The sequence below is a fragment of the Meriones unguiculatus genome, chromosome 1, assembly GCF_030254825.1.
Source record: "Meriones unguiculatus strain TT.TT164.6M chromosome 1, Bangor_MerUng_6.1, whole genome shotgun sequence".
NCBI lineage: Eukaryota > Metazoa > Chordata > Mammalia > Rodentia > Muridae > Meriones > Meriones unguiculatus.
Window position 1 is genome coordinate 37,505,653 of NC_083349.1, and position 17,903 is coordinate 37,523,555.

Here is a 17,903-nt window from a genome sequence, read left to right on the forward strand (position 1 = left end):
GGCAATGCAGATAGGTCCACATACATGGAAGCAAGCCAGATCCTCAGCCTTAGCCAAATGTGGAATTGTTCGTGACAGAGAGCACTCACCATCGGGAAGGTGGAAGGCGGAAACCAGCTCCATCTTTAAGGCACAGCATTCTGCAGCTCTCTACAGTTCCCCCTTTTTGTTTTAGACGCATCAGGCAAGAGTAGAGGTCTGATCTCTGATATTAGAAATAAATTGGGACTTTGTACCGATGTTCATTTAGGTGTCATCCACCCAAAGAGCATCAGACCATTTTCTCAGAGGCAGGACCTGGGGCATCAACCCACATGCAACCAGACATGCTCTTCTCTGGGTCCAAAGAGGCTGACCCTGAGTGCAGTGCTTAGCCTCGCATCCTGAGCATAACATTTTAGCTTTTTATGGTAGCCAGCCATGCTTGGGGAGAATGTCCTGCTTCAATGGCTATAAAGGCCTGAATGATCATGGCTGCATCACACTGTTGTGAGACTCTAATCTTGCATATATATCACAGGCAAACCAAGGAGACCAACACCGAAGGCCTGCTAACGCTCCCATGCCCACCCATTCCTTCAGATGATTCATGGCTTCAGCAATCCATGATGATAATCCTGTGGCTAGTCCTGCATCCACTCTGGTAGAATTTACTGTGACAATGGCCACTCTCAGCTGCTCCATCGTAGTAATGTGAAGAGGGACTGCCTCTGACATAATCGGATTGGCCTGCTCTTGGATCACCTCCCTCTGGGGGGGAGCAGCCTTACCAGGCCATAGTAGAGGACAATGCAGCCACTTTTGATGTGAACTGACAGACTAAGATCAGAAAGGAGAGGAGAACCTCCCCTATTAGTGGACTTGGGGAGTGGCATGCAAGCAGAGGGAGGAGGGAGGGTGGGACTGGGAGGGGAGGAAGGAGGGGCTTATGGGGGGATGAAGAATGAATAAAGTGTAATTGATGAAAAATTTTAAAAAAGGGGGAAAATAATTTAAGAACCTTAAATGACTTTCAAAAGTGGAGGAAAACATGGAGTTAGTCAATTGGCATGGAGCACGTCTCGCCCCTGGGGGCAATGGTCTCCTGAACCTACTCAGACCTCGGACACCACCACTGCTAGTTCTAGAACTGACGCAGGATGTTCCAACGAGGGGGTTAAGGCTTCTCATAATATTTCCTATAAGCCCACACCTGTTTGTCTATATCCCCCATTTTTATTCATTATTAGCCAGATAGAGCCAAGTAATTGTGGTAATGATACTTGCTTTTTTGCCCAATGCTGGAATGCTAGTAAATTTAGGTATGCCCTGGTTACTCGCATGCCTCACTGGGTGCCTGTGCCCGTTGATGCCCCTCAAGCTATGACTTTCTTCAGACAGAAAAGGGATCTTGGAACTACAGCCACCATTGTTACTACCATCTCATTGGCGGCTGTTGGAGCTACCACCGGGGCATTAGCCATGAGTCATACTGGGCAGACTGCTCAGACCCTGAATAATCATTTAGCCAATTTTATTCATGCCTTAGTTGTACATAAAGGAATTAATGCTCAACTAAAAGGAAGCTTGATGCTGTTCAATCAGAGGATTGACCTCGTGCAGGAGCAAATTGATACCCTATGGCAAATCGCCCAACTTGGCTGTCAATGAAAATATGCTGGACTTTGAGTCACTAGCATATAACATGAGAATTTTTCCTGTGCTGCAAATCTGTCTAAACAATTGTCGAGCTATATTTTAGGTAATTGGACTGTTTCAACCACTTTTAAGAGTGAAAATATACTATAATTCTCCAGTGGGACACAGTAAAAGGAACAATCACAGGCATTCAGAAAGCTCTCCGTTAAGATTTAATTGTATACACAACTGGTGTCCTCCCAAGTGTAAAAATGCTGTAACCAGTACATCAAATGACATGATGCTTACTAAATAGAGAGGACTGATATAGAAGACACACAGAAAATCAAAATTCAGTGAGTGGCATTGCTTATTATTAACTAGTGAAGTACCTGAACACCAAACAAATGCATTGTTTGGCTCTTAAATACTTCAATCCGTCACCCTCCCTAGCCTATTTTATCCAATGTCTTTGCAGAGAAGAGGTTTCAATCTGAAAACATCTATCTTTATTAAGGGATTACTGGTCCTGTGCTTGCACATGGGACTTTAAGGAATACCTAATATTTCTAATACTTTTACTTTGTTCTTCATTAATAAGTGCTAAATAAAACAATTTGGAGGAAAGATATTTCACTTTAAAATGTCTCTAAGTTATATGCATACACTCACATTCACACAAAGTCTCAGCAAAATTCATAAATGAAAAATTAACTAAAAGGGAGAAGCATACTGACACCAAAAAACAAACAAACAAACAAACAAAAAACCGCATACAAACCAAACTATTCTTACTGATTAAAATGCAAGTGTATGCAGTGTTGACAGTTCCAATCATCTGGAAACCCTGTGAATGTAGACATTTTTACATTAATTTCTTTCAAATTAGGAAGACAGAAGGAAGGAGGTTGGTGTTGGTGGTGTGGCAGCTTTGAGCTGTTGTAAGGCGTGGGCAAACTATACTTTCCCATTCTCATCTGTCAATGCCTAAATTGAAAAGCATTTCCCCTCCAGTAAAGCCTGGTGACAGCCTGCCTCAGGCACTTCTAGCTGCTTGTTGGCCATGGACAACGCTCATTCCTTTCTGTGGACTCTGCCCCAAGGAAAGAGCCCATAAGCCAGACAGCTAACTCACTTCAGGTGCTCAAAAAAATGTAAAAGACGTCAGTGATTCAAAGCCACCTACAGTTGTTCAAAGCAAAAATAAATACATGAGAGAGGGCATCAGGCTCTTCTCATTAACTTTAATCCTCTTGGTTTTCATCCTTTAATTCAGAAGTCAACATGGCTGCCCCCAAGGTTGTCCAGTTAGTTTCATACATTGTTTTCTGCATCATACCATAACACAGCTAACTGTAAGTTACTTCCTAAGAATTTGCATGGGGGCATGTGTGATATTTATGTCTTAAGTTTGGAATCCTAGGATCTCTGACAAAAGTAGGCATGTAACTATTTGGTAGGTGAAATCAAGACAGTCCCCCAGGACAGCCTCAGCCTGATCATTTGCTCGCTCTCCCTGGCTGCAGATTTAGAAGCCTGGGTCAGGCTCCTACTCTTATGTCAATAAATATTTATCAGATAATGGTGAAATGTATATTCCAACTACAACAAAAACCTTGCCTGGTTGTTGTTCTCATCTGTCAATGCCTAAATTGAAAAGCATTTTCCCTCCAGTAAAGCCTGGTGAAGGCCTGCCTCAGGCACTTCTAGCTGCACCACCGACACCAACCAGAAATAAACAAGCACAGTTTACATCTTGAAATAAGAAAAATAACTCTAGTCTGAGAGTTTGGCCAAAAGCCTCTATTCAAATGTTCAGAGTTAAGTCCTCCAACCTTAACACTATGCCATCAAACATATGGTCATATAATTATGGTTCAGTGAGCTACTTCATGAAAAGGTGAGAGAGAGAGAGAGACAGACACAGAGAGACAGAGATATAGAAAGACAGAGAAAGAAACAGAGACAGAAAGACAGCAAGAGAGCTTTTTCCACATGCCTGGCTCCTACTAAGTTCCTCTGTTTGTCTCCCTTGCCCTAAATTCCCACTGCACAGAATAATTAGTACAGCTCATTGTGGTTCACTGCACTCTGGCACAAGAACCTTTCCCTCTCCCTTGGACATATGTCAAGAGACAAACTTATGAGAAGTTTTCTGGTATGGTTTAGAATTCACCCCTGAATTGGGCCACCGGTTTTGCAAGAATTTTGTCTTCCTGTTTGCAAAGAGCTCTTCCAGAGGCTCAATCAGCCTGTGCTTTCACCAGGCCCCCAGGGAAAACCCTGCTTACAAGTGACTTACCTTGGTATGTTGAATCTTCAAGTTGGCCAGCGGGGCAGGGACTTGAGGCTGTGCAGGGGAGGACATGGCTGGTTTGGGTCCTGGAACACAGGTGACACAGGCTCAGCAGTTTGGTTCTGATAGAGCACTTGCTCCTTTTATTTGCTTGCACTAAGGGTCATTTGCATATTGGGATATGATTGGATGGGCAGAGTCAGGGCAGGGCAAAAAGGGCAGTATTCCCTTGTAACACCTAGGGCTGGGAGCCTTTGCTTTTAAATGTGAATCCTTAAGGAACCTGCACCTCAGCCCTGAAGTCCCATCTGGAGACTGTTCACTATTTACAGATGAATTAATTTACCAAGTCAAACCTGTGCTAAGGCTGTGTGTGTAGCTGCTCTGGAACTCAAAACCAGTTACAATTTTCTGCTTTTCAAAACTTTTTATATTACCATGTAACTTTCCCTTCTCTGATAGCCTGGGAAACAGGGAATCTGTGAAATGAAAAAGAAAAGGCTCTTGTCCTCAGTAGGAGCCAGGGGTAGAAGACCGTGAATCTTCCAGTTAAAACCTCCAGAATACACATGTGTGCCTTCGAGCAGGTTGCTGATGGGGAGAAAGGACCCTTCTCTAGACTCTGGTTTTGGTCACCTTTTAAAAATTCAGCCAATCAGATCTATTTCCAGTCTGGGTAAGCAGACTAAGGGTCAAATTGAGTCCCCAAATTGTCTTTGTTTTTTTCAGTGGCAACAGAAAATTGTGCAGGACTTTTCAGTCAGGGTTCACGGTCACTCACAGACCCATAAAGAGCATTATGCCAAGGTCATGTGTGGAAACTCTTTTAAAGCGAAAGTAATGTCGGGTTTTGGGAGAGTTCTTCACTTGTCAATCATTACTCTAGGGTAGCAGTTCTCAACATGTGGGTTGCAACTCCCTTGGGGCTGCAGATCAGATATTTATATTATGATTCTTAACATTAGCAAAATTACAGTCATGAAGTAGCAGTGAAATAATTTCATGGTTGGATGTCACCTTAACATGAGGAACTATATTAAAGTGTCACAGAATAGGGAGGGTTGAGAACCAATGATTTCCACTGTAGTCTAGGGCCTACAGTCTAGGCAGTGTAAAAAGAAAGACTGTAAATAACATTCCCTAAGGGTTTAAATTCTGAATGTTTTGAGCTGGGAACTTTGTAAAGGACAATTTTCAACTGCAGCATTTTCATTTTGAATACAGTGTTTCTCTGTGTTGAAGCTCCAGCACAAGATATGGAAGGAACAAGATTACATTCTTTGGATGCTCTGCTTATTAAGAACTAGCAATAACTTCTTTGTACTGAAATCGCCACCTCCCCTGCATGGGGACTTAGCTAAGGGAAGGCACGGGGACTAGGGGAATCTGTTTCTCTTTCCACCTTGATCTGAGCTTCTCACTTTGTAAACACAGAAAAGAACACTGTTTATGATCACAGACCATAAAGTATAAGGCTGAAATCTCATTTCAGTCAAAGCACCCCAGTTTGTCATTCCTCTTTTCCAGCCATACCTTGATATCCATAAGATGATCCCCACATAGGCTCAGTCTCAGCTTGGGGTCCCCCAGTGTGTAGTTACACACGTGGAAATTATCATTAACCTTTTACTCATCCTAGCAGGGATGTTCTTAAGAAACAGATGGGAAACGTTTTCATTTTCCTGGGACATATCGATTCTGTTGCAACTTTGTGTATGCTGATTAAATGGAATAATAGCCAACAGATGAATGAATGAGTGGTTGTGTTTTTAAAACGATTATATTTAAAAAAAAATAGGGGACATGTCAGGTCTGGAGAACAGATCACTCCTCTAGATTCTCACGTAGTGCGTCTTATGGGTCCTTGAGTACCCTGTACCTCTGACTTGAATTATTTTCACAAAACTTCTGTTCTTCCAATCCATATTTCATTTTATCCATTTATCTATCTATCTATTTTTATCTTTATTTATCGCTTGGGAAGCTTGTTTACTCTTTCACAAATGCCCTTTGCTTTAAATCCCACATTGCTCAACAACTGTTACATAACACACAAAGTGGTGCCCAGGCCACTGCAGAGAAGGCTGCATTTTGCAGAGTCACAGTTATATGTGGATTCAGAACTTGTTTGTTTGACATCTAAGAAGCAAAACTTCAAGTTGCAAAACATTCTTGGAATCTTACTCTCTGAATGGACACATCATTCATTGTATTTCAGTGGGTAATCATGTAAATATGCACCCCTTAAACCAAGCATCACTGCATCTAACTTAAGGAAAGTTTAGAGACAGTTACCACACTTGTCTGATTACTTTTCTGCAAGTATTTGTTAAGCAGTGTGTGTGCTCCAGTCACTCCCAAACTTTTGCTTCTTTTGTTCAGCTGTTTTTCTCTGCTCAGTACCTGCCAAGCTATGATAGCTATTTCAGAGGTAATTATTGCCAAGCCTAGAACTTACTTTGTACAAAAGCCCCCCCCCCCCCCCGGGATGGTTACAAAAGCCAAAACTTTCTTTTTGTTCTTCCCCTTTAAAAGGAAAAAAATAAGGCTCTGGTATAATAAGCATTTCTCAGCCTGTGGGGGTCACAGCTCCTTGGGGGTTGCATATCAGATATTCTCCTTATGAGATATTTCCTTTTTGGTTCATAATAGTCGCAAAATTACATTTATTAAGTAGCAACAAGGTAATTTTATGGTTGAGAGTCACCACAACATGAGGGGTCATGCCATTAGGAAGGTTAAGAACCACTGAGTAAAATGATGAGAATCAAGTAAGCCCTCCTCAAAACTAGACCCAGAACTACATAATTTCAATTGATGTCAGAGCTGCTACTTCATTTTACATAGGATCCTAGGCAAAGAATATTTAACCATTTTCTTCTCAGTTATAAGCCAAATTGTATACATACACACACACACACATACACACACACACACACACAATGAGATTATATTTAAACTATGACTTCCAACTCCTGTCAAAGATATATGTATACCAAGAAATGAACAGACCACTATGTCTGCTATTACTGAAACCAGAACATTAGGCAACACAACTAGGCAAGCTCCATTCAAGAAACAGTTTCTGATGAGATCAAAGTTCTTTCTTATACAGATACTTGAACCTTCTACTAAGATAAATAATAGAAATTAAAGTTAGATTAGATAACAAAACATAACCAAGTACTGGAATGAGTTCTTCTGCAATGGGTCAAATATTTGCCTCCTCTCAAAGGGTGTGTGCTGATATCATGACATAAAATGTGAAGGTGAGAGAAGTTGGGTCTTTAGAATGAAAGTGGGTCATGGATGGGAAGCTTTTGTGAGATGCCAGAAAAGCCTCTTCCTTCCTTCCTTCCTTCCTTCCTTCCTTCCTTCCTTCCTTCCTTCCTTCCTTTCTTTTCTTATTTATTTTTCTTCCTTCCTCATTGATTTCTGTGTTTTCTTCTCTCCTTCTATGCTGACACCATGGATTGAACCCAGAGCCTCAGTCAATTCCAAAATTCTAAAAGTCTAGGGTATCGGACGGGTCTGATGCTCTTTGGGTGGATGACACCCAAACGAACATCGGTACAAAGTCCCAATTTATTTCTAATATCAGAGATCAGACCTCTACTCTTGCCTGATGCATCTAAAACAAAAAGGGGGAACTGTAGAGAGCTGCAGAATGCTGTGCCTTAAAGATGGAGCTGGTTTCCGCCTTCCACCTTCCCGATGGTGAGTGCTCTCTGTCACGAACAATTCCACATTTGGCTAAGGCTGAGGATCTGGCTTGCTTCCATGTATGTGGACCTATCTGCATTGCCCACGTGGCACGCCTGGGTTGGCTACCCAGAGGCTATTTAAGCTGTGGGCTGGTTTTCCCCAGGGTCCGAGGATTGCTCAAGGTTTCTGAATAAACTGCATTGAAAAAAAAAAAAAAAAAAAAGTCTAGCTATGTCACCAGTTTCTACTACCAATGTCTTCAATGTGAAGATTCATGGAAAAGTCAGGAGTCTGCTGCCAAGAAACGAGTTTTCACACAACCTAATCATGTTAGAACTCTGATGTTTGGCTTTTAACCTCCAGACTTTTTAGAAATAAGTATCTCTTCTTTAAAAGATATCCAGACTCCGGAATTTTGTTGTAGTTTCATAAATTTACTATGATGACTTCTTTAAACATTGTCTGACTTTAGAATCCTGGATGGTTTGTGAAACTCAAAATCTTGCTCTGATTTATGCCATACTCCTTGAAACACTGCTTCTTTCAGTATGGTTGAGTCAGCCTCATGGTAAATACCGTTTTACGTTTCTCATTTTATCATCAGCTACCATATCATACTTATGCCTATTTAGGGTTTAGACTTAAATACTTTGTACAAAGTAGACCTTGGATGTACTTCATTTTCAATTGGAAGCAAAAAAAGCATACATAGAATTAAATGTATGCATTTGTGGTCTAATTTCTGTTCACCTATTATTCTCTATTTAACCACTTTTTTTTTTTCTTTTTTAATTCTGGCATCCTTGCCAGAACAAAGGAAGAGGATGCAGGCAGTACTGAAGAGACTTGATGGTTTGGATTCAGTTGACATGGGAGGAGGGCTCCCCCTTTCTGAGGACTAGGAGAGAGGGATGGGGGCAAAAGGGAGGGAGTGTGGGACCTGGAGGAGATGAGGGAGGGGGACTACAATTAGGATGTAAAAATTGATAAATTAATAAAAAATAAGAATTCTCCTCCCCTTTTGCACTCCCAACTTAAACCACATTAGTACAGTCCTTTGAGTGAGGTCAGGCTTGGCACTGTGCCCCAGTGGAGAGTGCTGAGTCAGAACTGAGATGTCAAAGCCTCATGAACCTCCATTGCTATGCTCCTCCTGGCATGTTAATCTCTCTTCCCATGGGCCAGAATAAGCTGGGCCACTTCTGTGGTCTTAAATCTCAGAGTCCATGAGCCAAAACAAATTTTTCAATCAAATACTTGGTTACAGTGCTGAAAAAAACAACTAATACAATGCTAATTCTGATGTCTTAAAATGATGCATGATCAAAATTAATGGGACTTACCTTTGTTACATTGTATTTATTTGACACAGGTTGAGTGATGGTTTCAAAGCTATCCCTGTAATGTGAATGCTATATAGTAAAAGAAAATTTTCAAATGTGAGTCATCATTTTGAGATGATATTTCTAATTATTCATAAAACGCCCCTGTCTTAGTTACTTTTCTAGCACAATCAAGACAACTTAAAGAATGAAGTGTTCATTGTGCTTCAGGGGGTTGAATCCATTATCATAATGATAGGGAGCATGGTAACAGGCAGGCAGATTGTTGGAGCAGTAACTGAGATCTGACAGCTTATGTATTGAGACGAAAATAGTGAGGTGGATAAAACAGATAGGGGGAAGGGAGAAAGAAAGAGAGAAAGAGAAATGGGAATGGCATGGGCTTTCGAAACCTCAGTGTCCACCCCCCAGTGACATACCTCCGCTAAGAGGCCACACTTACTAATCCTTCTAAAACAGTTCTACCAACGATGGACCAACTATTCAGATATATAAGCCTAGGTGGGCCATTCTTACTTGAAACACCATAGTCCCAAATGCGACTGCAAAGGTTTTGATATAAGAGAAATAGATATGTAATCATAACAAAGGCAAAATGACCAATGAAAGGAAATGCTTCACTTCTGGCTTGAAGTTGGTTGAAGGATCCAGAGTAAAAGACAGGATGGGTCAGAAGCAGAAAAGGTAATGTAGAAAAGGTAAGGGTGTGGTTTCTTCTCTAGAATCTCTGGAGGGAACAAATGCTGTTCACTATTTTACTATCTTCCCCTGAACATGATTTGAGATCTCTGGGTTCCAAAATCTCTGGTTATAACACTTTTACAACCCCGGTATAATCAAAACTGCAAGAGACTACATCTGTGTTACTTTTTGAATAAGTTTATAATAGCCCATAGGAAAAGTTCAGAGATACACAAAGCCACCTTTTGTCATTGATGATGACGTGAATCATTCTTCATATCATTTAAGTTAATGAACTGGACTTTCAGAAACAACAAGAAAATCCTCATGTTAAATACTCTATAGGACAGACAGAAAAATTAAATGTTCATGATTATGGAGAGTTCCCTTGTTCCAGAACTAGAGCCAAATTCTCTTCAGCAATTTGCTTTTTGAGGAAACTAAATCCATGTTTCTGAGCTATGGTCACTCATATTTCACCCAAGAATAATCTGTCCCTTATTTCCTTTGATGTGAGAGGTTTTTTTTAGTTGACAGTTTTGATAACTTAACACAATGTACCTCATATTTAAGAGTTGTCTAGACCCAGTTACCAGAATAAGCCATTTGTACACAGCCAAGCACATTGTCTTCTTGGGTGGTGTTGTGCAGATAACTCATCTCTGGGGCCTAGTCTTTCCTTTGGTTTGGTAGAGAGAGGATTCGTTTATCCTGAGCTAGTTGGATATAATTTCATTTTTACACACAGTGTTAATTTTTAACTGAATAATCCAATAATCAAAGTAATTGCCAAAGCAAAGTTTGCTCTCAGAGGGTCAAATCAGCCTAGTGGGTTAAGAACAGCATTTTGAAAAATAAAATACAGTAGCTTATAATATGTACCTATGGGCTACATGAACAGTAGGTCAATACCATTTCATCAACTTTTCTTCAAATATACTTTTATGATAAAATGATATGTGGGATTTGTTGTTATAGGTATATGTTGTATTAAAATTCACATTAAATGTAGACCTTATACTTTATCTAAATAAGGATTTGTTGGAAATAAAGTTACCGGATCAAAGATTTTGCTTGTGGGTTGTTGTTCCCCTTTCCACTAGTCCTGCCTGGCTAAGAGATGTTCACTTCACTTTTCATGTCTCCCCTTATATGAGGCTCATGACAAGTGGAAGAGGGGCAGGATGTTTCCAGCATGGACTCTATTGTCTGCTTTTGGATCACTTCCTCCTGGCAGGGATGTCTTTCCTGGCCTCAGAGGATGAAGATACGCTCAGTCCTGTTGTGACTTGATGTGCTGGGAAATGGGGAGTGGAATCTCCTTTTTTTGGAGGGAAAAGGAGAGTAGAATGGGAAAGGAGAGAAAAGGGGAAGGTAGGAGGAGAGGAGAGAAGAGCCACCCTTGGAATATAAAGTAAATAAATTAAAATTAAAAAAAAGAAATGGAGGAAAGAAAGGAATAAGGTTACTAGAAGTTATGACCTCTGTAGATTAAATGTCAGTTTTATTAGCATCCCAAAAGAGAATTTAGAAGACAAATCCCATGTTGCATTTAGTGCAGCAAACTTCTAAGGAGGGATGTCAGAGTTCTGTGATAAGCACTGTGTTCCTGAACGTTCATATGTATTGCAGTCATGCACCAGGTGCAAAATGATCTGTTAGGTCTACAAATATCACAGTGAAAGCATTTGTTGGGAAGAGTTCTCATCAATGTATGATCAAGTGTGATCTTGGAGGATCAGTCCCAGCTTCAGAATCATAAGCTTCTTTCAGACCTTTTCTCTACCCAGTTCATGGTGATGCTGGAGGCCATCAGCATTTGCAGATATATTTCACAGGTTGCTCTGTGGTCTCATGTCTGAACCTATTGTGAGCCAACCCAGGCTGTTTTTCCAAAGACCTTTCAAAGGAATAAATAGTTATCCTTGATTTAGATACTATTGATTTGAAAAATGGGTGAATGGTCAACTTGGTTATTTCTAGAGATTACAAATTAAACTAACCATGTTGCCTTAAAGATTACATCAAAATAGTCAATGATTAATCTAAGAATTACCCTTTCAGCCTTTTTAAAAGGTGAGTTGTTCATATACTGTTCAAGGGGCACCAAAGTACATCTGATTAATGTTTGCATACACTGCTGAAAAGTTTTCCTAATTACCGACACTGTTAAGCACAGGAGGATAATAACCCAGAGTGCATTCTTTTGAGGTAAGTGGCTGCAATAAGTGGCCAGAATCCAAAAGAGTTCCTAAAGTCTCTGATATCTTCAAACTCTTGTGAAAGTTCCTTTTAACATAAAGTTACTGATTTTCAAATATTGTTTTTTTAATTCTGTACCTTGATTGAATATCTCTCTCTCTCTCTCTCTCTCTCTCTCTCTCTGTGTGTGTGTGTATGTGTGTGTGTGTGTCCCTTCAGTGTGTTTGTCTCTGTGTGTATGTGAAATCTTTACGTTTTGAAACTTGCAAAATTATGTCACCCATAAATAGGAATCATTTGACTTTTGCTTTTTATTTAAAATTCTTCATTTATTTCTCTTGCTAGCACTCTGAATAGGAGTCCATGACACAGAATGAAGGTAGTGCGAGTGAACATCCTGTCTTGTGTCTTCATCTAAAGGACAGATTTCATATCTCCCATTCATTCTGATGCTGACTGAGTTTGATGTGTTGAGGAACCTTTTAATGTGCTTAATTTGTTGATATGTCTGATCATAAAAGGATGTGAATGTCCTATGCATGTGTATTTACCTTTGTCACTGGAAGGTCCCATGGTGTTCATAACCACTGAAAGTTTGAGTCATGCTCAGCTGTGTACAAGCCAAATTTCTCTTTAGTTCACCCAGATAATGGTTTTGGCAATGCCTCTTCTTCGATTACCTCCAGGCCACCTTGTCTTAGTTACTTTTTCACTACTGTGACTAAACACCAGGAGCAAAAGCCACTCATGGAGAAAAAGGGGTTTAATTCATCTTACAACATTAACGTCACACTCTGTCACTGAACAACTCAGATCAGGAGCTAAAGACAGAAACCTGGAGGCAAGAACTGAAGCAGAAATGGTAGAGGGATGCCCTGTAGCAAGAAAGCTCAGACTGCTTTCTTACACAACTCAGTCCACTTTCCCAATGGTGGTACTGCTCCCTGTGGGGTAGACCCACCTACACCACCTACACCAACCAAATAAAATGCCCCAGAGACCTGCCTACAAGCCAATCTGAAGGATGCCTTTTCTCACTTGAGGTTCCTCTTCCAAGCTAACTCTACCTTTCTTTGTGTGTATGTGTGTATTATACCAAGATATTTTTATAATTATTATCAATTATTCAATTTCCATCTTGGCTGTGGCTCCCTCCCTCATATCCTCCCAATCCCATGCTACTTCCCTCTTTTCCTTCTATGCCCCTCACCTAGTCCACTGATAGGGGAGGGCCTCCTCCCCTTCCCACTGACCCTAGCCTATCAGGTCTCATCAAGACTAATTGCATTGTCTTCCTCTGTGGCCTGATAAGGCTGTTCCCCTCTCAAGGGAAGGTGATCAAAGAACCAGCCACTGAATTTATGCAGAGAAAGTCCCTAATGTTCTTACTATGGACCTCGCTTGGAGGCTGAGTGTATGGGCTACATCTGAGCTGGAGTTTTAGGTCCTCTCCATATATTGTCCTTGGTTGGGGTATTAAAAAATGGGGCACAGAGCTAAACATAGAATTCTCAATAGATAAATATTGAATGGCAGAGAAACACTTAAAGAAATGTTCATCAGGGACCTCAGGGCTCAGTTTTTTTACTCTGTTGCTCTCCTTTTGCAGCTCCTGTCCCCTCCAGGTCTTTCTATCTCCCCCTTCTTTCACAAAATTCCATACATTCTGCCCAAAGTCTGGCTATGAACTCAGCATCTGCTTCCATACCTCAATCAGTAGAGTCTTTCAGAGGCCCTCTGTAGTAGGCTCCTGTCTGGTTCCTTGTCTTCTCCTGCTTCCAGTGTCTATCACATTGTCCTTCTAAATGAGAATTGAACATCTTCCCTAAGGTCTTCCTTGTTGTTTAGCTTCTTTAGGACTATAGATTTTAGTATGTTTATCCTATATTATATGTCTAATAACCACTTTGAGTGAATTTATACCATATGTGACTTTCTGTTTCTAGATTACCTCACTCAAGATTATTTTTTCTAGTTCCTACAATTTGCCTGCAAATTTTGTGATTTCCTTGTTTTTAATTGCTGAATAATATTCCATTATGTAAATCACCACAATTTCTGTATCCATTACTCCACTGAGGGACATCTAGGTTGTTTCCAGATTATGGTTATCATGAACAGAGCTGCTACTAACATGGCTGAGCAAATGTCCTTGTTGTATAGTTGAGTATATTTTGGATATATGCCTATGAGTGGATAGCTGGACCGTGATGTACCACTATTCCTAATTTTATGAGAAAGTGCCATATTGATTTCCAAAGTGGTTGTACAAGTTTACATTCCCACCAGCAATAGAGGAGGGTTCTCCTTTTTCCACACCTCTCCAGGATGTGTTGTCACTTGAGTTTTTAATCTTAGCCATTCTGATGGGTATAAGGTGAAATCTCATTTGTTTTGATTTGCATCTCCCTGATGACAAAAGATGGTGAAAATTTAAGTGTTTCTCTGCCATTCGATATTCCTCTTTTGAGAATTCTCTGTTCAGCTCTGTACCCCATTATTTAATTGGATTACTTGCTTTTTTGGTGTTTAACTTCTTAAGATTGTTATATAATCTGGATATTAGTCCTCTGTCAGATATAGGGTTGGTGAAGAACTTTCCCAATCTGTAGGCCATCATTTTGTTCTGATGATGGTGTCCTTTACTTTACAGAAGCTTTTCAGTTTCATAAGGTCCCATTTATTGATTATGGATCTTAGAGCCTGTGCTGTTCAGAAAGTTGTCTCCTATGCCAATGAGTTCAAGGATCTTCCACACTTTTTCTTCTAACAGGTTTAGTGTGTCTGGTTTTATGTTGAGGTCTTTGATCCACTTAGATTTTAGTTTTGAGTAGGGTGATAAATATGGATCTATTTTCATTTTTCTACATGTAGACATCCAGTTAGTCCAGAACCATTTGTTGAAGATGCTGTCTTTTATCTTTTGGCTTCTTTGCCAAAAAACCAAGGTGTATGTGTTTATTTCTGGGGATTCTATTTCATTCCATTGATCCATCATTCTTTTTCCATGCCAATACCATGCAGTTTTTATTACTATTGCTCTGTAGTACAGCCTGAGATCAGGGATAGAGTTACCTCCAGACGATCTGCTATTCTTTAGGATTGTTTTAGCAATTCTGTGTTTTTTGATTTTCCATATAAAATTGAGAATTGTTCTCTCAAGTTCTGTAAAGAATTGTGTTGGTATTTTGATAGGAAATGCATTGAATCTGTAGATTGCTTTTGGTAAAATGGCCATTTTCACTATGTTAATCCTACCAACCCATGAGCACGGGAGATCTGTCCATCTTCTGATATCTTCATCAATTTCTTTTTTCAGAGACTTGAAGGTTTTTTTGTTTGTTTGTTTGTGTTTTTTTTTTTTCAAACAGGTCTTTCACTTGCTTGGTGAGAGTCACATCAAAGTACTTTATTTTATTAGTGGCTGTTGTGAAGGGTGTAGTTTCTCTAATTTCATTCTCAGCCCATTTGTCTTTCTTATACAGGAGGGCTACTGATTTTTTGTGTTATCCAGCCACTTTGCTGAAGGTGTTTATCAACTGAAGGAGTTCTATGGTTGAATTTTTGGAGTCGCTCATGTATACTATCATGTCATCTGCAAATGGTGATACTTTGAATTCTGCCTTTCCAATTTGTGCCTCCTTGATCTCCTTTATTTGTCTTATTGCTCTAGCTAAGACTTCAGGTAATATGCTAAAGAGATAGGGAGAAAGTGGGCAGCCTTGTCTTATCCCTGATTTCAGTGGGATTGGTTTAATGTTCTCTCTGTTTAGTTTGATGTTGGCTATTGGCTATCAGCTTGCTGTAATATTGTCTTTACTATGTTTAGGTATGTGCCTTGGATCTGTAATCTCACCAAGACTTTAAACATGAATGGGTATTGGATTTTGTCAAATAGTTTTTTGGCATCTAAGGACATGATCATGTGTTGTTGTTTTTTCTCCTTCAGTTTGTTTATATGGTGGATTACATTGATGGATTTCAATGTAATATTGAACCACCCCTGCATGCCTGGGATGAAGCCTACTTCTTAGGTCATTGTGGATGATATATTTTATGTGCTCTTGGATTCGCTTTGCAAGTATTTTATTGAGTGTTTTTGCATCAATGTTCATAAGAGATAGATCTGAAGTTCTCTTTTTTGTTGTTGGGTCTTTGAGTGGTTTAGGGATCACGGTGACTGTGGCTTCATAGAATGAGTTTGATAATGTTCCTTCTGTTTCTATTTTGTGGAATAGTTTGAAAAGAATTGGAGTTAGCTCTTCTTTGAAGGTCTGGTAGAATTCTGCACTGAAACCATCTGGCCTTGGGCTTTTTTTGGAAGGGAAACTTTTGAAGACTGCTTCTATTTCCTTGGTGGATATAGGACTATTTAATCTATTTACCTGATCTTGATTTAATTTAGGTCAATGGAATCTATCAAGAAAATTGTCCATTTCCTTTAAATCTTCAAATTTTGTGGCATATAGGCTTTAGTAGTAAGACCTAATGATTGTTTGGATTTCCTCAGTGTCTGTCATTATGTCCCCATTTTCATTTCTGATTTTGCTGATTTGGACAGTTTCTTTCTGTCTTTTAGTTAGTTTGGCTAAAGGTTTGTCTATCTTGTTGATTTTCTCAAAGAACCAGCTCTTGATTTCATTGATTCTTTAAATTGTTTTCTTTGTTTCTAATTCATTGAATTCAGCTCTGAGATTATTTCCAATTGTCTACACCTCTTGGGTGTGTCTGCTTCTTCCCCCCCCCCCCCCCCGTAGTGCTTTTGGGTGTGCTGTTAAGTTGCTTGTATGAGATGTCTCAAACTTCTTTCTAGTGCTATGACCTTTCCTCTTAGCATTGCTTTCATTGTGTCCCATAAGTTTGGGTAGGTTGTGCCTTCAGTTTCATTGAATTTTAGGAAGTCTCCAATTTCTTTTTATTTCTTCCTTGATCCAGCTGTTGTTGATTATAGATTTGTTTGGTTTCCATGCATGTGTAGGCTTTTTGTTATTTATATTGTTGTTGAGGTCTAGTTTTAGGCCATGGTAGTCTCATAGGATACAAGGGATTATTTTAATCTTCTTGTATCTGTTGAGGCTTGCTTTGTGTTCAACGATATGGTCAATTTCGGAGAAGGTTCCATGGGGTGCTGAGAAGAAGGTATACTCTTTTTTGAGTTTGAGTGAAAAGTTCTGTAGACATCTATTTGATTTAGGTCCATTTGATTTAGGATCTCTGTAAGTGTCTTTATTTCCCTATTTAGCTTCTATCTAGATGATCTGTCCCTTGCTGAGAGTGGAGGGTTGAAGTCTTCCACTATTAAGGTGTTGAGATCGATGTGTGATTTGAGTTTTTATAATGATTCATTTACGAATGTAGGTGCTCTTATAATTGGGACATAGATGTTCAGGATTGTTATGTCCTCATGGTAGATTTTTCCTTTGGTGAGAATGAAGTGTCCCTCATCTTTTTTGGTTAATATTGGTTAAAACTCTATTTTATTAGATATTATGATAGCTACTCCAGCTTGTTTTCTAGGTACATTTGCTTGAAAAACATTTTTCCAGCCCTTTACTTTGAAGCAGTGTCTGTCATTGTTGCAATGGTGTGTTTCTAGGATGCAGCAGAATGTTGGATCCTGTTTCTGCACCCATCTGTTAGTCTGTGTCTTTTTATTGGAGAATTGAGTCCATGTTGATAGATAATAGAGGCCAACGAATGTTAGTTCCTTTTATTTTGGAGTTGGTGGTGATGGTGTGTTTATGTGCTTTTTTTTTTCCTTTGATTTCTTGTGAGGTTATCTATGTTCTGTGTTTTCTTGGGTGCAGTTGATTTCATTAAATTGAAGTTTTCTTTCTAGCATCTTTTGTATGCTGGGTTGTTGTATAGATATTAAGTTTAGTTTCATCATGGAATATTTTGTTTTCACCATCTATATTGATTGAAAGTTTTGTTCTGAATATAGTCTGCTTTGACATCTGTGTTCTCTTAGAGTCTGCATGACATCTGTCCAAGCCCTTCTGGCTTTCATAGTTTCTGTTGAGAAGTCTGCTATGATATGTTACTTGGCCTTTTTCCCT

At 39.6% G+C, this 17,903-nt stretch overlaps 1 protein-coding gene across 1 annotated transcript in view; it reads right to left on the reverse strand.

Moving 5' to 3' along the window:
- LOC110539717 (aldehyde dehydrogenase, cytosolic 1) overlaps positions 1-4,077 on the reverse strand; it is a 41,042-nt gene extending 36,965 nt beyond the window's left edge. The window contains exon 1 of the mRNA XM_060387353.1: positions 3,920-4,077. Within this exon, the coding sequence (XP_060243336.1) occupies positions 3,920-3,985 (66 nt within the window). The 5' untranslated portion in view covers positions 3,986-4,077. The remainder of the gene's footprint in view (positions 1-3,919) is intronic.
- Between the last annotated feature and the right edge of the window lie 13,826 nt (positions 4,078-17,903).